Source organism: Gastrolobium bilobum, unplaced genomic scaffold (genome assembly GCF_033153095.1).
Source record: "Gastrolobium bilobum isolate Gb01-03AN ecotype WA unplaced genomic scaffold, APGP_CSIRO_Gbil_v1 utg11595, whole genome shotgun sequence".
Lineage (NCBI taxonomy): Eukaryota > Viridiplantae > Streptophyta > Magnoliopsida > Fabales > Fabaceae > Gastrolobium > Gastrolobium bilobum.
Genome location: NW_026898316.1, coordinates 368,510 through 386,741, shown reverse-complemented (window position 1 = coordinate 386,741; position 18,232 = coordinate 368,510). Strand labels below are relative to the sequence as shown.

At 33.3% G+C, this 18,232-nt stretch overlaps 2 protein-coding genes across 4 annotated transcripts; one reads left to right on the top strand and one right to left on the bottom strand.

Annotated features, from left to right (window-relative positions):
- Nucleotides 1–3,515: 3,515 nt before the first annotated feature.
- Nucleotides 3,516–14,072, bottom strand: LOC133314814 (uncharacterized). Of its 3 annotated transcripts, XM_061516340.1 has the most exons (14): nt 13,964–14,072; nt 13,698–13,793; nt 13,484–13,550; nt 12,644–12,754; nt 10,551–10,746; nt 9,374–9,459; nt 8,967–9,162; nt 8,267–8,378; nt 6,934–7,061; nt 6,586–6,792; nt 6,341–6,450; nt 5,326–5,455; nt 4,217–4,363; nt 3,516–4,046 (listed from the first exon to the last, which is right to left on the bottom strand). In XM_061516340.1, the coding sequence occupies exons 2-14, from the start codon at nt 13,783–13,785 to the stop codon at nt 3,816–3,818; spliced, it is 1,809 nt and encodes a 602-aa protein (XP_061372324.1). In that variant the 5' UTR covers nt 13,786–13,793; nt 13,964–14,072; the 3' UTR covers nt 3,516–3,815. The 3 variants fall into 3 exon arrangements, with proteins under 3 accessions (XP_061372324.1, XP_061372325.1, XP_061372326.1); XM_061516341.1 differs by lacking the exons at nt 13,484–13,550; nt 13,698–13,793; nt 13,964–14,072 and adding an exon at nt 12,171–12,225 and having other exon boundaries at nt 3,517–4,046; nt 12,644–12,703; XM_061516342.1 differs by lacking the exons at nt 13,484–13,550; nt 13,698–13,793; nt 13,964–14,072 and having other exon boundaries at nt 3,517–4,046; nt 10,551–10,717; nt 12,644–12,752.
- Nucleotides 14,073–16,503: 2,431 nt separating this feature from the next.
- LOC133314816 (magnesium protoporphyrin IX methyltransferase, chloroplastic) lies at nt 16,504–17,830 on the top strand. Its single transcript, XM_061516343.1, has 2 exons — nt 16,504–17,198; nt 17,286–17,830. The coding sequence occupies exons 1-2, from the start codon at nt 16,620–16,622 to the stop codon at nt 17,691–17,693; spliced, it is 987 nt and encodes a 328-aa protein (XP_061372327.1). The 5' UTR covers nt 16,504–16,619; the 3' UTR covers nt 17,694–17,830.
- Nucleotides 17,831–18,232: the final 402 nt, after the last annotated feature.

The window sequence follows — 18,232 nt, the reverse complement described above, 5'->3', positions numbered from 1 at the left end:
ACAAGCTGCAAGCAATAGTTTGATCAATTATTTCCCTCCTTGGATCTTACGAATCCTCCAAAATAAATATGAGAATATACTCTAGTACATTCATACATCATCATTATATTTTACAGTGGTGAATAAAAAAGTCAACATTACTTGTACAAAAGAAGGCAAGCGAAATCACAGAGAAAACCTCGTCTCTAGATATCAACTTATTTGGAATGTCAGACCTGCAATCAATCCTCTCTTTTTATAAAAATGAAAAAAGAAACAAAGGATGAAAAGAGCATGGAAATGGGTAAGTGACAGGGGAGGAAGAATAAGTTTTCTCTCTAATCAATTTGCGTTGCTAAGTTATTTTAATCATCTCTGTACGTTGCTACGTTGCCAACTAATACAAGAATAAATACTCTTTTTGGTCCCTGACAAAAAATTCGGTCCCCATAATCCCTTTCAAAAAAATTTAGTGACCTGGTCCCTATGGGCTATGAAATTCAAAGTGGACATATTTTAGTCCTTTTGAGTGACTAATGTGAGTCTTTTTTTAATTTGTGAGGGATCACGATTTTAACTAAATTGATCCACTTTGAATTTTTTAAGAACCTTGAAACTAATTTTTTTATAAGGAACTAAAGTGAGGATTGTATTTTTTGTTAAGGACCCTAATATAAATATTGAATCAATAGACAAATAAAAATTTACAAAAAAAGAAGAAGCTAAAATCAAATGTTCATGCCCCTTGTTGGGTCCGCCAATGACTTACACATAATGTTTCCTTCACAGATTAAAAGGCTTTTTATCTAATCCATTTATTTTTGAGAATAGATCCTCTCATGTGAAATAGTGGTCATGTGGTCATGTTATTTGATCACAACCACTCATTTAAAAATTATACATTTTTTTCTCTTATTTTCATCACTAATGAGTGATTGTGATCAAATAACATGATCACATGACCACTATTTCATATGAGAGGATCCACTCTCTAAGTTCATAGTGTCAAGATCACACAATAATTATCTTACCCGAAAAACCCTCGTTTTGCCCAGCAATTGGATGAGCTCGCGCGACTAGGCCATGTTAATGGTAAGTGAATTACACATTTATTATTTCAATAATAGCAATTAAATTAAAACTCACACTCATATGACTCCAACTTGGGTTGAAGATCGGGATGTAAATAGATCAACGACTTCTTAAGACCTATAGTTTGGGTCATTTTTGGCTTGGCCCGTTTTAAAAATAATATATGCTTGAGTTTATTAAAATGTTTATTTAAAAATCAGGTCACAAACATATTTTAGTAAGCCTTCGCCTTAAGCATTTTTTAATAAATAATATTTTATTTTATTTATAATAATATAATATCTTATTATTTTTCAATAAAATAATATCTTGTTATCTATGTTGCTATTTTTTAATAAAATAAAATTTTATGATTTTTAATTTTTCTAATTTTTTGAAATCTTTTCTCTTCTCACTCGACAAACACATTTTTTTTAAACCAAAATTCCTTAGCCGCCACCGCTCTCCTCTCCTTCGTCAAATTTCACTATTCTTCTATCCCTTTTTAACTTATTATACCTTCCAAACCTCCATTCTCACCGTTACTCTCAAGACTTTTTGTAGCTAATAGTAAACCCTTATTCTTTGTATTGTTTGCTCTTTTTGTCTTTGAAAAAATTGCTTTTTTCAAAATTTCCATTAAAAAAATAACATATTATCTGAATTATGTGTATTGTATGCATCTACATATCTTGCTCCTGTTTGTTTGGCATGTGTTTATGTGTGTGATTAATTTTTTATTTATTTCTCTTCATTTATTTAATTATTTTTTCTTGGAAAATTCTTATATAAGTTGGTTGATGGATATCTTCAAAGCTGATGGTAAGTCCCCGTTCTTCATATTTTTTTGCTTTGTATTACAATTTGATTTGATTGATTGTTTTTTTTTTTTTTTTCAATAATGTAGTTAAATTATCAATATTCTGGGTTATGTTTAGCTATTGTACAAAGTAATTATAATATATATTTTATAGAGTGCAATGTATTATTTTTGAAGGCTTAATAGGCTTGATAAGCTAGGTCAGACCTTGTATTTTTTAAAAATAAGTTATCTCAAACTTATAATTTGACTTGTATGAAGCTAATTAGCTAACAAGCTATCTAGACTTGAAATATTTACATAGGCTTAACACATTTAAACTAAAGTCTATCTCATTTACATTCATAGTCGAAGACATACTAGATTAGGTGTTGCTTAAATAGGTTCTAGCATGTTTTGTAAAATGTATGTCACAGTTTTACCTGTTATCTAAGAACAAAACTTTGGTGCATCATATGTACCCAACTCGGTACATCTTTTTTCCAAAAGGAGAGAAAATTTCAATGTGGCGGGAATTTTTTTTTCATAAGTGATAAAAATATACCCAATTGGATACATTCAATGCACCAAAGATTTGTTTGTTATCTAGACTATTTTTTATTTTTTTTATGGGATTAACCTTTTTGTAGAAATAAATAAATAATATGACTCAAAATCTATTTAAAGACATACATTGCATAAAAACCTTTCAAATAAATCAAAAAACATAGATGTTCTAACGATAAAGTAGCTATAACTTTTTTAAAAAAATTACTAAATTTTGTATAATATATAGAATCAATAAACTATGTAAATATATAATTTTTCTATATAATTTAAATATTAAACAAATCTCTACAAAATTAATAAATAAATAATAATAAACAAATAAAGCAACTGTATAGCTACTATAACCTTAGCTTGCTTCAATAAGTATTTCAAAAAGTCACTTATTACCCATTTATGGGTATATCCTTCTGCAAATTAGATACGGCTTGTTCATCAATTCAAGCATTTTCAATAATTCATTGTTTTATCAGTGACTAATTTCCATTACTTCAGGAATACCATGGTGTTAACAGGCTTCGCAGATTACCCACCTCTTAACAGATGGCCCGTATTTCATCCGGTGCACCAAAATCAAATTGGTGCATGTGATACAAATCCGTTGTTGTATAGAATAAATGGGTACAAGACCTACAACTTGTGTGTGCCATATTTAACTGTTTAAGCACCGCAAAAGTAATATCAACCTGGATATGTTGCAATTCTCCGATTTGGTAAAGTACGCGCAAGGCACAATTAGGCAATACTATATTATTTATAAACAGAAAGGTGAGCCTCAGGCAATAACAATAATTTGGAACAAAAATTGTGACCTTACTGATTATGAGAAATGCCAATATTGTTAGATAGGATAAGTAGTTTCAGATTTCTTTAAAGGAAATGGGGCAAAAGTAGCCAAACGAGTTACATAGTTCCAGAGTCAACAACCTTATCTTGTGCAAATTTTGAGACAGCAGCTCAGCTTTTCTAACTAGTTTCTAGCTGAGTTGAAAAGCATCTTGAACTTCATGCTATGCCTTATCAGCTGAAAATATAATTCCAGAAGAGACGCCTCCTGATAATTATATATATTGCACCTCCACGTATCGTGTGTGCTGAATAAAGGGAACTCATTTTGATGTCTTATTTTTCTCCAAAATGAATTAACTGTAAAAATAATAGCTGAAGCTAACTTCTATCGAGTGTTAGAAGTAAAAGCCCGCCCAACTTACATCAAGTGTTATGACAAAGAGAAAATAGTTACCGAAAAATCTCTCCGCTGTAAATTTCCAAATATCTAGACCACCCAAAATTTTTATACCAACATCTCAAAATTCATAACAATATTCAACAAAGGAAACCACCAGATCAGAGTCGAGAATTTTTCAACGTGAAGAACCTAAAACCTAATCAAATATACTCATCCAAATAATCTACTCATTAAGCCGCCCTTCGCTTTTCTATCCTTCTTCATCCTATTTTCAATAGGTGGGAAATCAATCGTGTCAAAAGCCAGGTCCACAACAATAGGATTTCGGGAAATTGCCTGGAAAGCTGGAGGGAGGTCTGTGATGCGAGGTGCACGTTTCACATTTGAATCACCCACAGCAGACTCATAAACATCAAGTTTCTCAAGAAGGAACTTCTCCAACTGAAACAGGTATGGATATATGTTAGAATATATCAATAAATGCTCATGTAAGTACTATTATCTCCTGAGACATTACAAATTCAATAGAGGCGGAACCTTCCCATATGATAATGCATGACAAAAAAATAAAAACCAAAATGGGATCACATGAGAAGTAGAAGCATATGTACCCGCTCAGCTCCAGTCAATGATATATTAGAGATCCCTTCGGAGAGATTCTCTTTTGTCCTCTTCTCCTCCATGATCCCCAACGCATGCTCTATACAACTGTTAGATCGGCACTCAGTGCACAAGTCCACTAACTCTTTCATCATAGTCTGCCAAACCCAAAAACAGGAAAAAAATTACAGAAAATACAACAGCGATCAAATCAAACATGAGGCTTGACTATTATTGGTACGTTAAACTACGAATCTAAAACAACTACCATTAACCCACTAAGCTCCCATCATAAATGTTAGAATATATGAAAAATATCTCATAACATTTTGATTGTCTCTTAGAATAGTTTAGAATATCTTATATGATCTCTTAGGAATAGTTTCCTTATTTTTTTATATTTAATCATTTATTTCCTTATCTAATTAGGATTTGGAGTCTAGTATTAGTATAAATAGGGATAGTGCTTTGTAGCTTGAATCACATCATAACACATCAAATCAATACCAATTTCATATTCTTCATTCTTCATTCTCTCTTTTCTTCCTGCCCTACCAAAATCCGTATAATTTTAACAATAAATTTCAACATACAAAGAATATTCTCAATTTAGAAGAACATTTTACAGGAAATAAAATGAAGCAATTTACTTTTGTAGCATGAAAACATAGTGCACACCCCAAAGTTTTGAGTGTGAAATCGATTATCACCGACAGGGAGGAATTAAACAAAGGCCACTTTTAAAAAGATCTCCTTCAACTAGGTACATATCCAGAGATGGTCATTTATCAGGCCCATGGTCTATCTGAGCATACCACAAGCCTGATAAATTACCATATCTGGATCTATGCCTAGTCAGAGCCCAGAGGAGACCATTATACATAAGGCTTTGTTTAATTCTTTCCCATCGACGACATTCAATTCCACACTCAAAACTTCAGGGTCTACCAAGGGTTTCCAAGATATGGAAATTAGAATGAATATGGGAGAAGGCAAATTTTAGTACCCTACTAGTCCAAGGTTAACATTTGATAAAATATCACAATGCAAATAATAGTGCTAGCATTAATCAGTGAGATGTCCACTAATCCAATCTTAAAAAATAAATGATTAAAATTACCTTATTATCACCATCTAACATTTGAAGCTTTCTTAAGGCATCATCTGCCAAACTGCGAGCACGACAGTACAAAGCATAAGCTTCAGCCCTCTTTCCAGCCACACTGTATGACTTTGCAACATAAAAGCACCTGCAGATAAGTTGTAAGCAGGTATAACCTTTAGTTCAGGTAGCTTCATCTCTTTAAAAAAAGATACGGTTTTGGCTGTACCAACAGCACAGTAGTCATATATCTGCCTACTACTCAATAACCACCCCCCCCCCCCTCTTCTTTCTTCCTCCTCCTCCCCGGGCCCTCAAAGGACAGAAAAAAAGGACTTAATCTTGCTTTCGAAAACATCCATGCATTAACCAAACAATAAAGACAATATTTGCATAATAAATTGCTGCTAACCAATAAGTAAACAACTTTAGATTTATTTCTAAAGTATGCTCATTTGTTAAGAGATAAAAATACAAACTTTAAGGATAGGGAACTGTCTGTAAATATCTATGACATATAACAAAAACAATAACTGCCCAAACCCTTCTTTTGAGGGAAAACCAAAAACAAATGGAAGAATATGATATTTCACGATACATTGCAGTAAAACCCAAAGCAAACCATTGACTCCTGAAACCCCAAAAAAAGGTTAAAATAAACTGGATGCCATACTAGACAAAACAGGGTAAAAAAGAACTGAATGCAAACAAAAGCAAAATATTTAGACATTCAAATATGGAAATAGCTCTGATAATTAAAAGCATTAAGATAAGATAAGAGATCATCAAAGAGATTTTTGTCAATGGGATGAACAGCGAGGCTCATCAGGTGAACAGTAATGTGTTCTGATGGACTTTCCTTTACAAAATCCCAGAAATTCTATGGTATAAAGATTTTTGTTTTCAGAATAGAAAGTTAAAAATCTTGGCTTTCAGAAAAAGCTGAAAATAGCATGTATGATTTAGTAAGCAATTAAATAAAGACAGCATATTTATAGGATCAATAAGAAAATATTTGTTCCCAGAAACAAACCTTTCTGCTCGAAAAGCCAAACTTTTCCATGACCACTCTTCTGCAAAGTTAACTTCTTCTGGCTTTTTATCCCTTCCAGAACTGACTAAATCGGATAGATCAGCTGTATTCTGCCAAATACATGATCAATAAAACATTGGCATTCCATTTGAGGAGCATAACATTAAAAAAATGCAGCAGTCTGAAGGATCTTTACACAAAGAAAAGTGTTTAATTGCGCAAGTTCACAAACTAAAAATATCAACCTGTAGCAAAAGATCATATAATCGAACAAGTTCTTCAGGTTTGGTGACTTTTTCATTTTTATCATCATGACGCTTTGCAAGTTTACTTTTTGCAACCTTAACCAACAAGAGGTTGCGCTCTATGGTTCTTTCTCCTAAGACAGCACCGACAGCCTTATCAAGACCATTCAAATCATCTTTCACGCTTTCTGAACTTCCTGCAGTGGCCTAAAGTGTGCCATATATTAAGAACAGATAAAGAACAATGGTGCATTACTACAGGGCTTAAACAACTCTCTGTCTAACAAGTAAAGAGATTTTGCAGAGAATTCATAATTAACAGCAAGAACATAAAGTAATTTCCCATACCAAATCAGCCCGAATATAGCCTCTGGCTTCATGATATGCGGAAAAGATTTTGTCAAAAATAACAAGTCTTTTATCTGCTGGAATTGAGTCTGCCAACGGACTATGTATATCTTTCTCCAGCTCCTGAGCTGAGAAAATTATTCAGATAGAAACATTACTTGATATTGCTAGAACTTAGCTAAACTATATAAAAAGCAAAGAAATAACAAAAAAAAAGCCACCATATGCTAAATCACACAGCTAAATACATTATAAAAAACCCAAAAGCATTGTTGCATGATTGATGATCACCAACTACAGAAGAGAATGCATTTTACATGGAGACATGTAAAATGATGCAATCAGCTCCAGTATTATTCCCCATCTTCATATTTGGCAAAATATAATATGCAAATTATCATGAATAAAAAAAGTATACAATCGTAACTAGAAATTTCAGTTTCAATACAATTTTGGTAATGTGAAATGAAGCCTTGCAACAAATTCAAATGTTTGGTTCTCAAAAAAAAAAAATTTGATAGTTTCCTTTAGGTCTGGTATCTGCATGATTTAACAGGTTTGCACCATGTTAGCAAAGATATTCTGTGAATGGATTTAAAGTCTCCACATTAACTAAGATTTTTTTTCCAGTGTAAGCACCAAAAGGAGCATTACGTATGTGAACAGAGGTATACAAGTCAGAAGTAAAACCCACTAATCCAGGTATCAAAAATACAAATTTTCATCGGCCAAACTATATTTCCACCAGGAGTTGCTTTCAGCACATCTACTACAATAAAAATCAAGCATATTACTAAAGCAATAGTAACATAGTTGTGAAAACTGAATATTTCATTCATCTATTCAAATGAAATGAGATTTACAATATATATCAAAGAAAAAGGGTAAAGAAGGAAACAATAAAAGCTACATGGGCTAAGGCCCATTACACTAAGTTACAAGAATTCCCACAATAGTAACATGCCAACAAGTTGTTCAGACCAATGTTTTTAGAATATATTTAGTATAAGATGTCCAGAATTTGTATCACGCTATCACCAGCATCCACAAGGGGGAAATAGTTAACTTCTAACTGATCACAGTAAATGTCATTAGTGTACACAATATTCCAATCAATTAACAGCACACTCATGAAAGGGTACACAGAAAGAAAAGAATCCCAGGAAGAGTAGTAAATGTCATTTTGCAGGGTGGAAAAAGAGACAACTAGGTAGATGCACATCGGAGAAAGGTGAGATCAAGACTTGGAAAGATGATTATTAAATTTAATCAACAGATAACTTCATTTTGAATTTACTAGCCCTCTAATTAATAAGAGAAGATAGCTACCAACCTTTCAAAATGGCAACCCTTGTTTTGGCATTTGATATTGGAAATCTATGGCCAAGCCAATGGAATTCTGTCATGGAAGCAGCTTGTTGAGATCTTGCCTCAGCCATGACGGCCTGGAACAAACAATACTCAATTATGTATTCTTATTATAGAAAGGGCATGCATGAAGCTTGTTATCTTTCAAAAAAGCAGCCTACTGATTCAATTAATAGAACTGATTAAGACTCTTGAATGGTAACTGTAAAACATTACGCATTAAAATAATAGCAAAAGTGAGTATTGCATAAGATACTTTTACAGACATGATGCATATGAGGAATTACACAATTTTCTACACAAGGATCCTGGAGTTCCGGGGGAGGGGGAGGGGGAAGGGGAAGGGGAGGGGGGAGGGGGGGGGGCAACCATATTAGCGAAATTGAAGGAAACAAGCATAAAGTTGAATCTGCTTTCACTCAGGAATTGAAACATTAGGAGTTCTCAAGTACGAAGGTATATTATTCAGGAAAGTTTTTTAACATTTAAAAGATCATTTTATGTGTGCATGATTGAGTCCCCCTGTTGAATAGACATGAAAATGAAAGTCTATCTCAATGCAACATGTCCTCATAAGAAGTATTTGAATATACTGATTTGCAAAGATAAGGATACTTGTTTTCATTTTTTTCCCAGTGATATATACAAAAGAAATCTATACCAACCTCTAATTTAGCTTTAAAAAGGTCTAATGCAGGACCTTCCATATCACCAATGTGTAAAATCTCAGAGGCTTGTAGAGTTGACTGGCCAATTTTGTGAAGGCAGTATCGGATACTAGGTTCTAGTTCCTCAACTCGCTCCCGACACAAAACTTGGTTATCCAGATCTCCATATTTCCCTAATTCCTCATATACAGCCCTATTAAATAAGGACATAGTTAAAAGCCTGAGCAAGAAAAATGGAAGCATACTAAACAAGTGTTTGCCACAAAATATTTTCAAATCCTTCACAGAGGATCTCATTCAACCAAGCATAAACTTGTTCCTTATTTTCTTTTTTAAGAAAAAGAGCTTATTTTAACTTCTTTTCAAGGCAGTATGTATAAATCAAGGAGACAGAGTAAACGTACCGAGCACTTTTGAAGTTCATTAAAGCCACATCCCAGTTCTGATCTTGCTCAAACAACAAACTCCCCTTCATATAGGACTCATAAGCCTGAAATTCAGTGAGCAAACAAAAGAGAAATTATTTCCATTTTTCATCAACAAAAGAAAAATAGTTATCTACAATAGATTTAGTTAGAGAGAGAGAGAGCAAAACTATCAAAGCATTAGCATTTTAAACAGCTTAAGACTCCTAAACATTATTAAAAAATTGATAAATAATTATCAAACAAAAACAGAATAGGATATACAGATTAACTTGGAATCGATCAGTGTAAATAATATTGATATCTTGATGGGTAAAATAAATTTTATTTCCTAAAATTTGCTGAAGCTATCAATATAATCTCAAAAAAGTTTTTTATTTTAAATTCATTCAGAAACTTCCAATTTAGAACTAATTTTGTGGATAATCCCAGAAATAAGTGGCAAAATTTTTCAATTTGAAACCAATGTATCAAAGTAAAACCTATCAAAAAAATTATCAATTCAAAACGGTACAATATAATTTTAACATCGCTACAAGTTATTGCTTCATTATAATAAAATCTTGCTTATTTTGTTTAAGCTTTATAACATCTAATGTTCTTACAACAATATCACATTATTCTGGAAAGAATCTATAACAAAATTTCCCCTGATTGTCTAAGTTACAACTTAAAAAAAGTAATTTATATTAAGAGTATTATAATCAAGAAAAGATGCTATACTGAAATTTTAAGGAAAATGTTTAAATAGAAATGTACTTCAGGGATAAATGAAACTAAAACTTATCCCTAAGTTCAAGAACATACAGTGGATTATTTTAGCTTCTTTAATTATCATGTGTTCATGTAAATCTTACTTTTATGGCTTTATTACCTATTTAAATCAAACCAGACATCTAAAAAGCATTAAAAGAAAACACACATAAATTTTTTCTGATTCTATACATAAAAAGAAATATAGACATTCGAAATGCTAGTTGATTTTCTCTGAAGAAGTGGATTGGTATGAAGTATAAACTCTGTACCATAAAGAGAGGGGTGGCATAAGAAATTAAATGCAAAATAAAATACTGCAGTAAATTAACCATAACTCAATTAGATGTAAAAATCTATTCTTAAAGATGTATTTGTTACAATAACTGACTAAAAGACACACCTCGGCTTCCAGTGATGTTCTAGAATCTGCCTTGACTGCACACAATTGTGAAAACAAAGTAGCCCATTTTACCGCTTTCCGCAACCTACCGATCAAATAGATACGTTGACGTGCATTTGGGCCATCTGGAAGCTGCCTTTTCTCCATGGCATGACTCCAGGCTCTCTCTGCCGAATAGAGAATAAGGTGAAGAAACCTGAATTGAAACCAAATAGCTTTCAATGTTTTTTTTTTTTTTTTTTTTTTTTGAAATACAGCTTTCAATGTTAAACATGCATAGATAATTAAAAATGTTGCCGGACAGATAAAATGTTTACTAAAAAATATCATCATCATTGACATCATCTTTATCCCAAACTAGTTGGGTTCAACGGTCAATAAACCCAAAAAAAGCAAGAAAAATTGAGGGAATAGAAAAATAAATGAATAAACCACTCCCCATTAAACTTGACTAGTGAGGGTGGGATGAGGGCAATCCTTGTACGGCCGTTGCATAATTGCAAAGAAGTTGTTTCCCGGATTCGAACCCGTGACCTTTCAGTCACAAAGGAACAACTTTGCCACTGTTCCAGGCTCGTTGACTTTAGAAAAATAAATAAATAAATAAATATTAAAAAATGAAAGAAGACAAACCAAGGTTGATATGATGGTTTTCATATAAATCTTTTGGGATTCTTTTGGATAGAAATGCTAAGAAATATATCTAAAAGTGGTTCAGGAGCAATGACCCCAGAGAATTATTGATCGACCAATTAATAATGTATAAACCCCCTATCAGCTTAATCTCTTCAGAAAAAACTCAGCCTACCAATGTTCATTAGGGTGCTGTTAGACCTCCTATTAAGTTGTATATCAAGAAGGTTGATAAGAGGTGCAGAGCAGGGACCCAACCCAAGTGAGCAATGATTAAGGCAGACAGGAAATTCCACTACACGAATAACAGAATGCCTACGTGGCAGAGAGAGAGAAAAGCAAGGAAAAGAAGGCCTTTGTTAGGAAAGGGGTAAAAAATGAAAAGGCGGGGAGGACCTTAGGAGGGAGAGACCAAACCTCGAATGGCTTGGCTATATTGTATTTTCTTTCATTCCTTTTAATTTTGTGAGTATTACACTTCAGTTTATGTAATCCTGCCTCTGACACTGATACCATCTGAATATCGGTAGCAGAGAAGGAATTCTCCATAGAAAATCTGATAAATCAGTGTTCTATTACCTGGTTCCTGTAAGATGTTCATTGTGGTTTTAAGAATGTGGGACACTTCAATATAGATAGTGTTAAAAGATTTAAAATAGTCTTTTCATTCAAACAAGTAATTCAAGCAAAATGTCAGGAAGAAAAAAAAATTAATTTGACTGATCTTAAGGTGGAAAATCCCATCAAAATGATTCCAAGAAGATCTAAACCACTTTTAAAGACACCATGGAGGAGCCCCCATACCTCTCCACTTCCAAGTAGACATAAAAAGATTATCCTATTAAAAAATATTATAGGCATTCCCTATGATGAATTTCAGGCTTTCGGCTGCTTCTGGCCACTAATGCTTTAGAGTAAACCAAAGGTCAAGGCTATTTAACTTTCTGGACACTTTTAACCATTTAAGAATGAAATTAGTAAGTTCACCTCATAGAGTGGGTTTATTCCTGTAGTACAGCGCAGTCATGTTCCTGCAACAGAACTGCTGAAGTAATTTAAAAGGTTATATCTTTAATATTAACCTGGCAAGTAATAGCTTATGGCCCATAGCTTTTGGTTTCAAGACCTGCCTTTAGAGAGTTTGATAATATATGTGTACAATGTCAACCCTGACCAACATATTATTAGATCATTTGACAGATCAATATCATTAAAACCTTCTTCAAGATTTATCGGAGTTTTACCATCACAGTAATTCATAAGAGAACCAACAAGTAATTTATTCCGGAGAACGAACCCAGAAATAATTTGATAGCAATGAAAATAGTAAAGTCTAACAACCAATTGGAATCAATCTTTCTAATATTCTTGCCTCCTATGACACAATTTCAAACTAAGTCAACTACAAAAAGATGCCAGAACTTGTACCAGAAAAGAAAGATACAGTGAGTAAAGCATACCTTACTTCAGTGACAGTAGACTCAGTTACGGTTCTTTTTGAATATTTTCCACGACCATGGGTAAACTTTAACGACTTATATAACCTCCTCAAACGAGCAGTGCAATACCTCCTACAACGTTAAGGAAAAAGATACATCCATAAGTAATCTATATATATTTCACCATGTTACATGTTAGTCAAAGCAATGGCTTGAATCAATGGTTTCCACTGAATGGTTAGTCCACAATGCCAGAAGACTAAGGTCTTGAAGCACCAAGGTGCACAAAATTATAAAGGAGAAACTGTTATCCAAAGCATTTAAAGCAGAACAAAAGCTGACATGTTCCCAGCCATTTTCACTGGTATAGTTAAGCTGTTCAGTTATAGAACTAGTAAATTGCATCTCTCCTATGAATCATTCTTCAGGATCCAATATACACTACGAAGCACTGACATTTCAAAAACCCTGACGTGTCGTGCCCGACACTCCAACACGCAATATAGAAATTCAAAAAAAGGTTCAAAGATTGCGTTTTTAATTCTAACTATTAGATTCGTTGGATTACGATTACTATTTTATTGAGTTTAATATAAATATTTGGGATATCTTATATTCTTTGCAAAATTAATGAATATTATAAGTTTAGTTTCATTTTTTTGTTAAATTATTAAATATTAAATATAATATACACTACGTAAATTAAAAATATTAATTAATATCAAAACGTGTGCTAACGAATTAACGTGACACTCCGAGTGTCACGTGTCCCGTGTGAGTATCGGTGCTACATAGAATATACATCTACAGCTAGAAAAAATTAAAATCTGACATCATGTTAGCAACGATAAAAATACATACCGATAGCGAGTGTAATCCCCATGGCGCAAGCCATGCTGCATTTGCGCAGATTTTAAGAGCTGCAGTACTGGAAAATTTTACAAAAAATAAAAATACTGATTACACCAATTATCAAAGTTTCACTATTATATGCTGCATTTTCCATTTCATTGCTAAGCGCAACATCATAGGAACATAAATGGAACAGCAATGTAGCATGAAAGAGAAGACAAACCGTTAATGGAGAATTTGGGAACGATCTGATCAGAATTCGCCGATTTTGGATCGTCAATTTCCATAGCGGACACTTTCTCCTTTCCCATCACCACGTCTTCATTAGTTCAAAACATTCACCAAATTCATTGAGCAAAAAAAAAATTCAATCAGAGCCGGCGTTGGAGGTCGATGCGGTGCGTTTGGTTGGTGAGTAAATAAAACTGAAGCTTTCGTTTGAAGGGGCAACAACAGATCTCGAAATAAAGATTAAAAAATGACACAAACCTTTCAGCGAGGGTTTCAAGCGTCGTGATAGATTGAAGTTAAGAAGTGCCACGAATGTTACGTACGCTGGTACAAAAGGCCTCCTCCGTCGTCGCCGAGAACGAATGGAACTATGCCTATGGTAAGAGTGAAAGGACCCCAGTTAGCAGATACAGTCTACCCTTTTGTTTAAAAGGGCCGGGTCATACTAGCCCAACCCAATTCTATATTGGCCCATGGATTAACTTACAAACAAAAAAACTAAAGGGTGTAGTGGAGTAGGATTTTGAAAAAAAAAATTGAGATAAAAATTCTTATAGATTTTGAAAGATTTTTTTGAGATAAAAATTCTTATAGATTTTAAAAGATTATATAAGAATTGAGAGACTTTAAAGACTTTTTTAAAAGATTTTTCTTATAATCAAGATTTCATAAGATTGAATTTTAAAGGATTTTAATATAATTTATAAGATTTGAAAGGACAATATGGATTTATAAGATTTTAAAAAACCATATGAATTTTTAACAAACATTCAAAATTACAAGAGTCGATAAAAAAAAGGGAAGGTTATACTTATAACCTATTTTTATTTACAACCATATATTAACCATTGATTTCCGTCAATCAACGGTTATCATTCATTGTGAATTAAATAATAATTAATGAGTTTGATTTGCGAAAGTAATAACTGTTGATTGACGAAAATTAACGATTAAGATATGGTTGTAAAAAGTTGTGAACAAAAAATAGGTTGTAAGTATAATCTTTCCCATAAAAAAAAACAAAGAAATGCAATGAAATTAATACAAAAAAGTAAAACCTAATATAATTTTCCCAATCAGTAAAATATAATATAATTTTTAATAAACATTCAAAATTACTAAGCAACAGCTTTTCACATATCTAAAATTATACTAGTCCTCCATGCATTAACATTTTCTCATTTCTGCTCTTGGGTTTGACCAATGGGTTACAAATTATCTTCTTCATTTGGTATCAAAGCTATGCATATATGATTATAAGACCCAATTTTTTTAATTATTAAAATAATTCTAAATTTGCATATAGAACCTAAAGTTCATGATAAAATTTCATTTGGAATTTATTGCAATTGATCTTGAAAACTTTGGAGTTTTTATTGTACATGATAAGAGCTTAAATTGCTTTGGGACTTTTGAAAAATAAGTTTTTAGTTATCTATTGACACAAAAATTGTTTGAAATCATTTTATATAGTGAAGAAATTTCGTTTATGAATGTATTATTACGAAATATACGGTTCATATTACGAAAGTTTCAATCTTTCTTTAAATTAATATTGTTTCATTGACGTAAAAGGAAAATTGTTTGAGGGTTTTAGTCCCCCTGTTATTTTCCTATTGTTTTGTGTTGTTTTAAATACAAAAATAACACCTTTTGTGCCAAAAAAATTGTGACCCATAGCTTGAAAATTTACTTTTTCAACTTCCAAAATTTCTCAAAAATAGCTAAAAAATATGTTATTTTTTAGATAGATTATATTAAAATCTCGTTGGTTTGTTGTTTCTGAGTTGTTTTGTGATGAAAATCACTCAAAAATATGTTATTTTTGAGTTTTGACGAAGCTCCTATGGCGGAACCTGATTTTGAGCGGGTCAACCTGCCAAAAGGAAGAAGAAAACACTACAATATAGAAATCTCAAGAAATCTTAGGGGTTAGGTTAAGATTTTGAGAGAGACGTCCTATTTATATTTCTTACTAAAGAGTCTCACGAAATCCATACCAGTAAAAAATTCATTAAAATCGTTAGATTTTTGAATACCACAAGATTTTTTTTCCATTATTTAAAATCTTGATTGAATACCAACGGATTTGGACAGACTCTGAAATATTCTTTTAAAATCCTAATTGAATACCACGTGACTTTTTTTAATTCTTTAAAATCTTAATTGAATACCAATAGATTTTTTATCCAAAAACAATCCATTAAAATCACTTGAAATCTCAATCCAATACACTCCCTAATTTAAACCATACATATTTTAATTATGGAAAAAATGTTTATCCTTTTAAATGACACTACTTATGTCATTTCACTCTCATAAAGAAATGAGACACACACCTTTATTTTTATTTTTTTGTCTACACTCTGTCCCCCATGATCTATTTCTTTCTCTTACTTAAAATGACACAATTTTATATCCTTTGAAATGACACACACTCTAACTTTTAATTATGGGAAAAATATTTCTGCAGTTACTGCAAATAAATTATCTGTATTTATTTCCAAAATGACGTCGTTTTGGTATTGAAATCTTAAAAAATTATAAATATAAAGACTATTATAATCCTGTAATAAATTAAAATTATAAAAACACCATAGTTTCCGCCTCAAAACAATGTCATATTGAATTTACTATGAATAACTTATCTACAGTAACACCAGAAAAAATGAAGCCTTTAATTATATCAGTTATGTTATGGCTTAATTTTAACATATCAAATTAAATGTACAATTCACCGGTCCAAACAAAGATTAAATAGTAGGGCCCACGAGAATCAGGGAAAGGCATGGAGCTGGAATGCTATCTTATCCTGGATAACATTTTCGACCACCTACTTCCCAGTTTATGCTCCCCCTCCGGCCGGTGACACAAACCGGGAAAATACCCCAAAATTAGAAAATAAATAAAAAAAATGGCATTCTCAGCGTCTTTATGGTCTTCCCTTTTTGTTCCAAATCCAAACAGAACCAACTGTTTCCCTAGATTCTCTCTCGCCAATCAAAAACCACTCAAACTACCACTATCAACAGCATTCGTCATTCCGCCACTATCAACCGCAACCGCCGAAGTTTCCGGCGCCATCGACGGAACCACCATCGCGGTTATAAGCGGGGGTTCAGTGGCGGCCCTCGCGGCCGTGCTATCCCTGGCGGACCCCGAGAGGCGGCGGCGGGAACAGGCGGAGGAGGTGGGCGGGGACGACAAGGAGGTGGTGAAGGAGTACTTCAACAACTCCGGGTTCGAGAGGTGGAAGAAGATTTACGGCGACACGGACGAAGTGAACCGGGTTCAGCGAGACATTAGGGTGGGACATTCCAAGACCGTGGAGAGCACGCTTCAGATGTTGAAAGACGAAGGTTCGCTTGAGGGTGTAACGGTTTGTGACGCTGGTTGCGGCACGGGTTCTCTCTCTATTCCCCTCGCCAAAGAAGGTGCCGTTGTAACCGCCAGTGATATCTCAGCTGCTATGGTTGCTGAAGCTGAGAAACAGGTTCACTTTCCTCTTCTTCTTCTTTTCCTTTTATTTACAAAGCTGCATTTTCATTTTATTTATTTATTTATTATTTATTTGGTGAAGGCAAAAGAACAACTTGAAGCAAGTGAAGATGGTCTGTCACGTGCACCAATGATGCCAAAGTTTGTAGTGAAGGATTTGGAGAGGTTGGATGGAAAATATGACACGGTGGTGTGCCTTGATGTTTTGATTCATTACCCACAAAATAAGGCTGATGGGATGATTGCCCATCTTGCATCATTGGCCAACAACCGATTGGTTATGAGTTTTGCACCAAAGACATTTTATTATGATCTGCTAAAGAGGGTTGGAGAGTTGTTCCCTGGACCTTCAAAGGCAACAAGGGCATATCTTCACTCTGAGGCCGATGTAGAGAGGGCACTTCGCAAGGTTGGTTGGACCATAAGGAAAAGAGGCTTAATCACTACTCAATTTTACTTTGCTAAGCTTATTGAGGCTGTTCCTATGTAAGTTTTGGATAATATTAGTTCTTTTGTTTAGAGGAAATTCCTATTGTACATTTTTTAAGGCCTTTTTTTCCTGCTTATTATGTATGCTATGATTCTCTTCATATAATTCTATACGCGACCTCAATTTCTCTTCATATAATTCTCGCCTTTCTAAAACGTGTAAGGATGTGTACTCAAATGTGCTCACATTAAGCTTCAGTTTGTAGCTAAAATGCTTATCACTGTGAGACTATGTTTTTGAGCGAGATGGAGTACAGTGGTTCATATTTGTATATAAGTCCCAGCCTATGTTGTATATTATGGTAAAATTGTTAATAGATATAGAGAGTCTAAAAGCTACAAAGGAAAAGTAAGGGGACATTATGCTAACAACTGAAAAACCAAAATTGCTTTAGGTAAAATGCTAATGTGATAAAATTGCTTCAGGTTCTGTGCAGTTCTTGCTAACACGAACAGAGAAGCGTTAAAATCACTAGACTCTTTCTAAATCCTAGTAGGAATTCGGAAGAAAAGAATAGAGGGTTTTGTAAGCTGCATCTA

Bases quoted from the DNA above. Each gene is read 5' to 3' on its own strand.
- LOC133314814 (XM_061516340.1), bottom strand. From the start codon at position 13,785: ATGGGAAAGGAGAAAGTGTCCGCTATGGAAATTGACGATCCAAAATCG. The intron at 10,747-12,643 runs GTATGCTTTACT...GTTTCAATTCAG, and splicing joins TCTACTGTCACTGAAGTAAG to GTTTCTTCACCTTATTCTCT. The intron at 7,062-8,266 runs GTTGGTAGCTAT...TAATTTTCTCAG, and splicing joins AAGGGTTGCCATTTTGAAAG to CTCAGGAGCTGGAGAAAGAT.
- LOC133314816 (XM_061516343.1), top strand. From the start codon at position 16,620: ATGGCATTCTCAGCGTCTTTATGGTCTTCCCTTTTTGTTCCAAATCCA. The intron at 17,199-17,285 runs GTTCACTTTCCT...TATTTGGTGAAG, and splicing joins TTGCTGAAGCTGAGAAACAG to GCAAAAGAACAACTTGAAGC.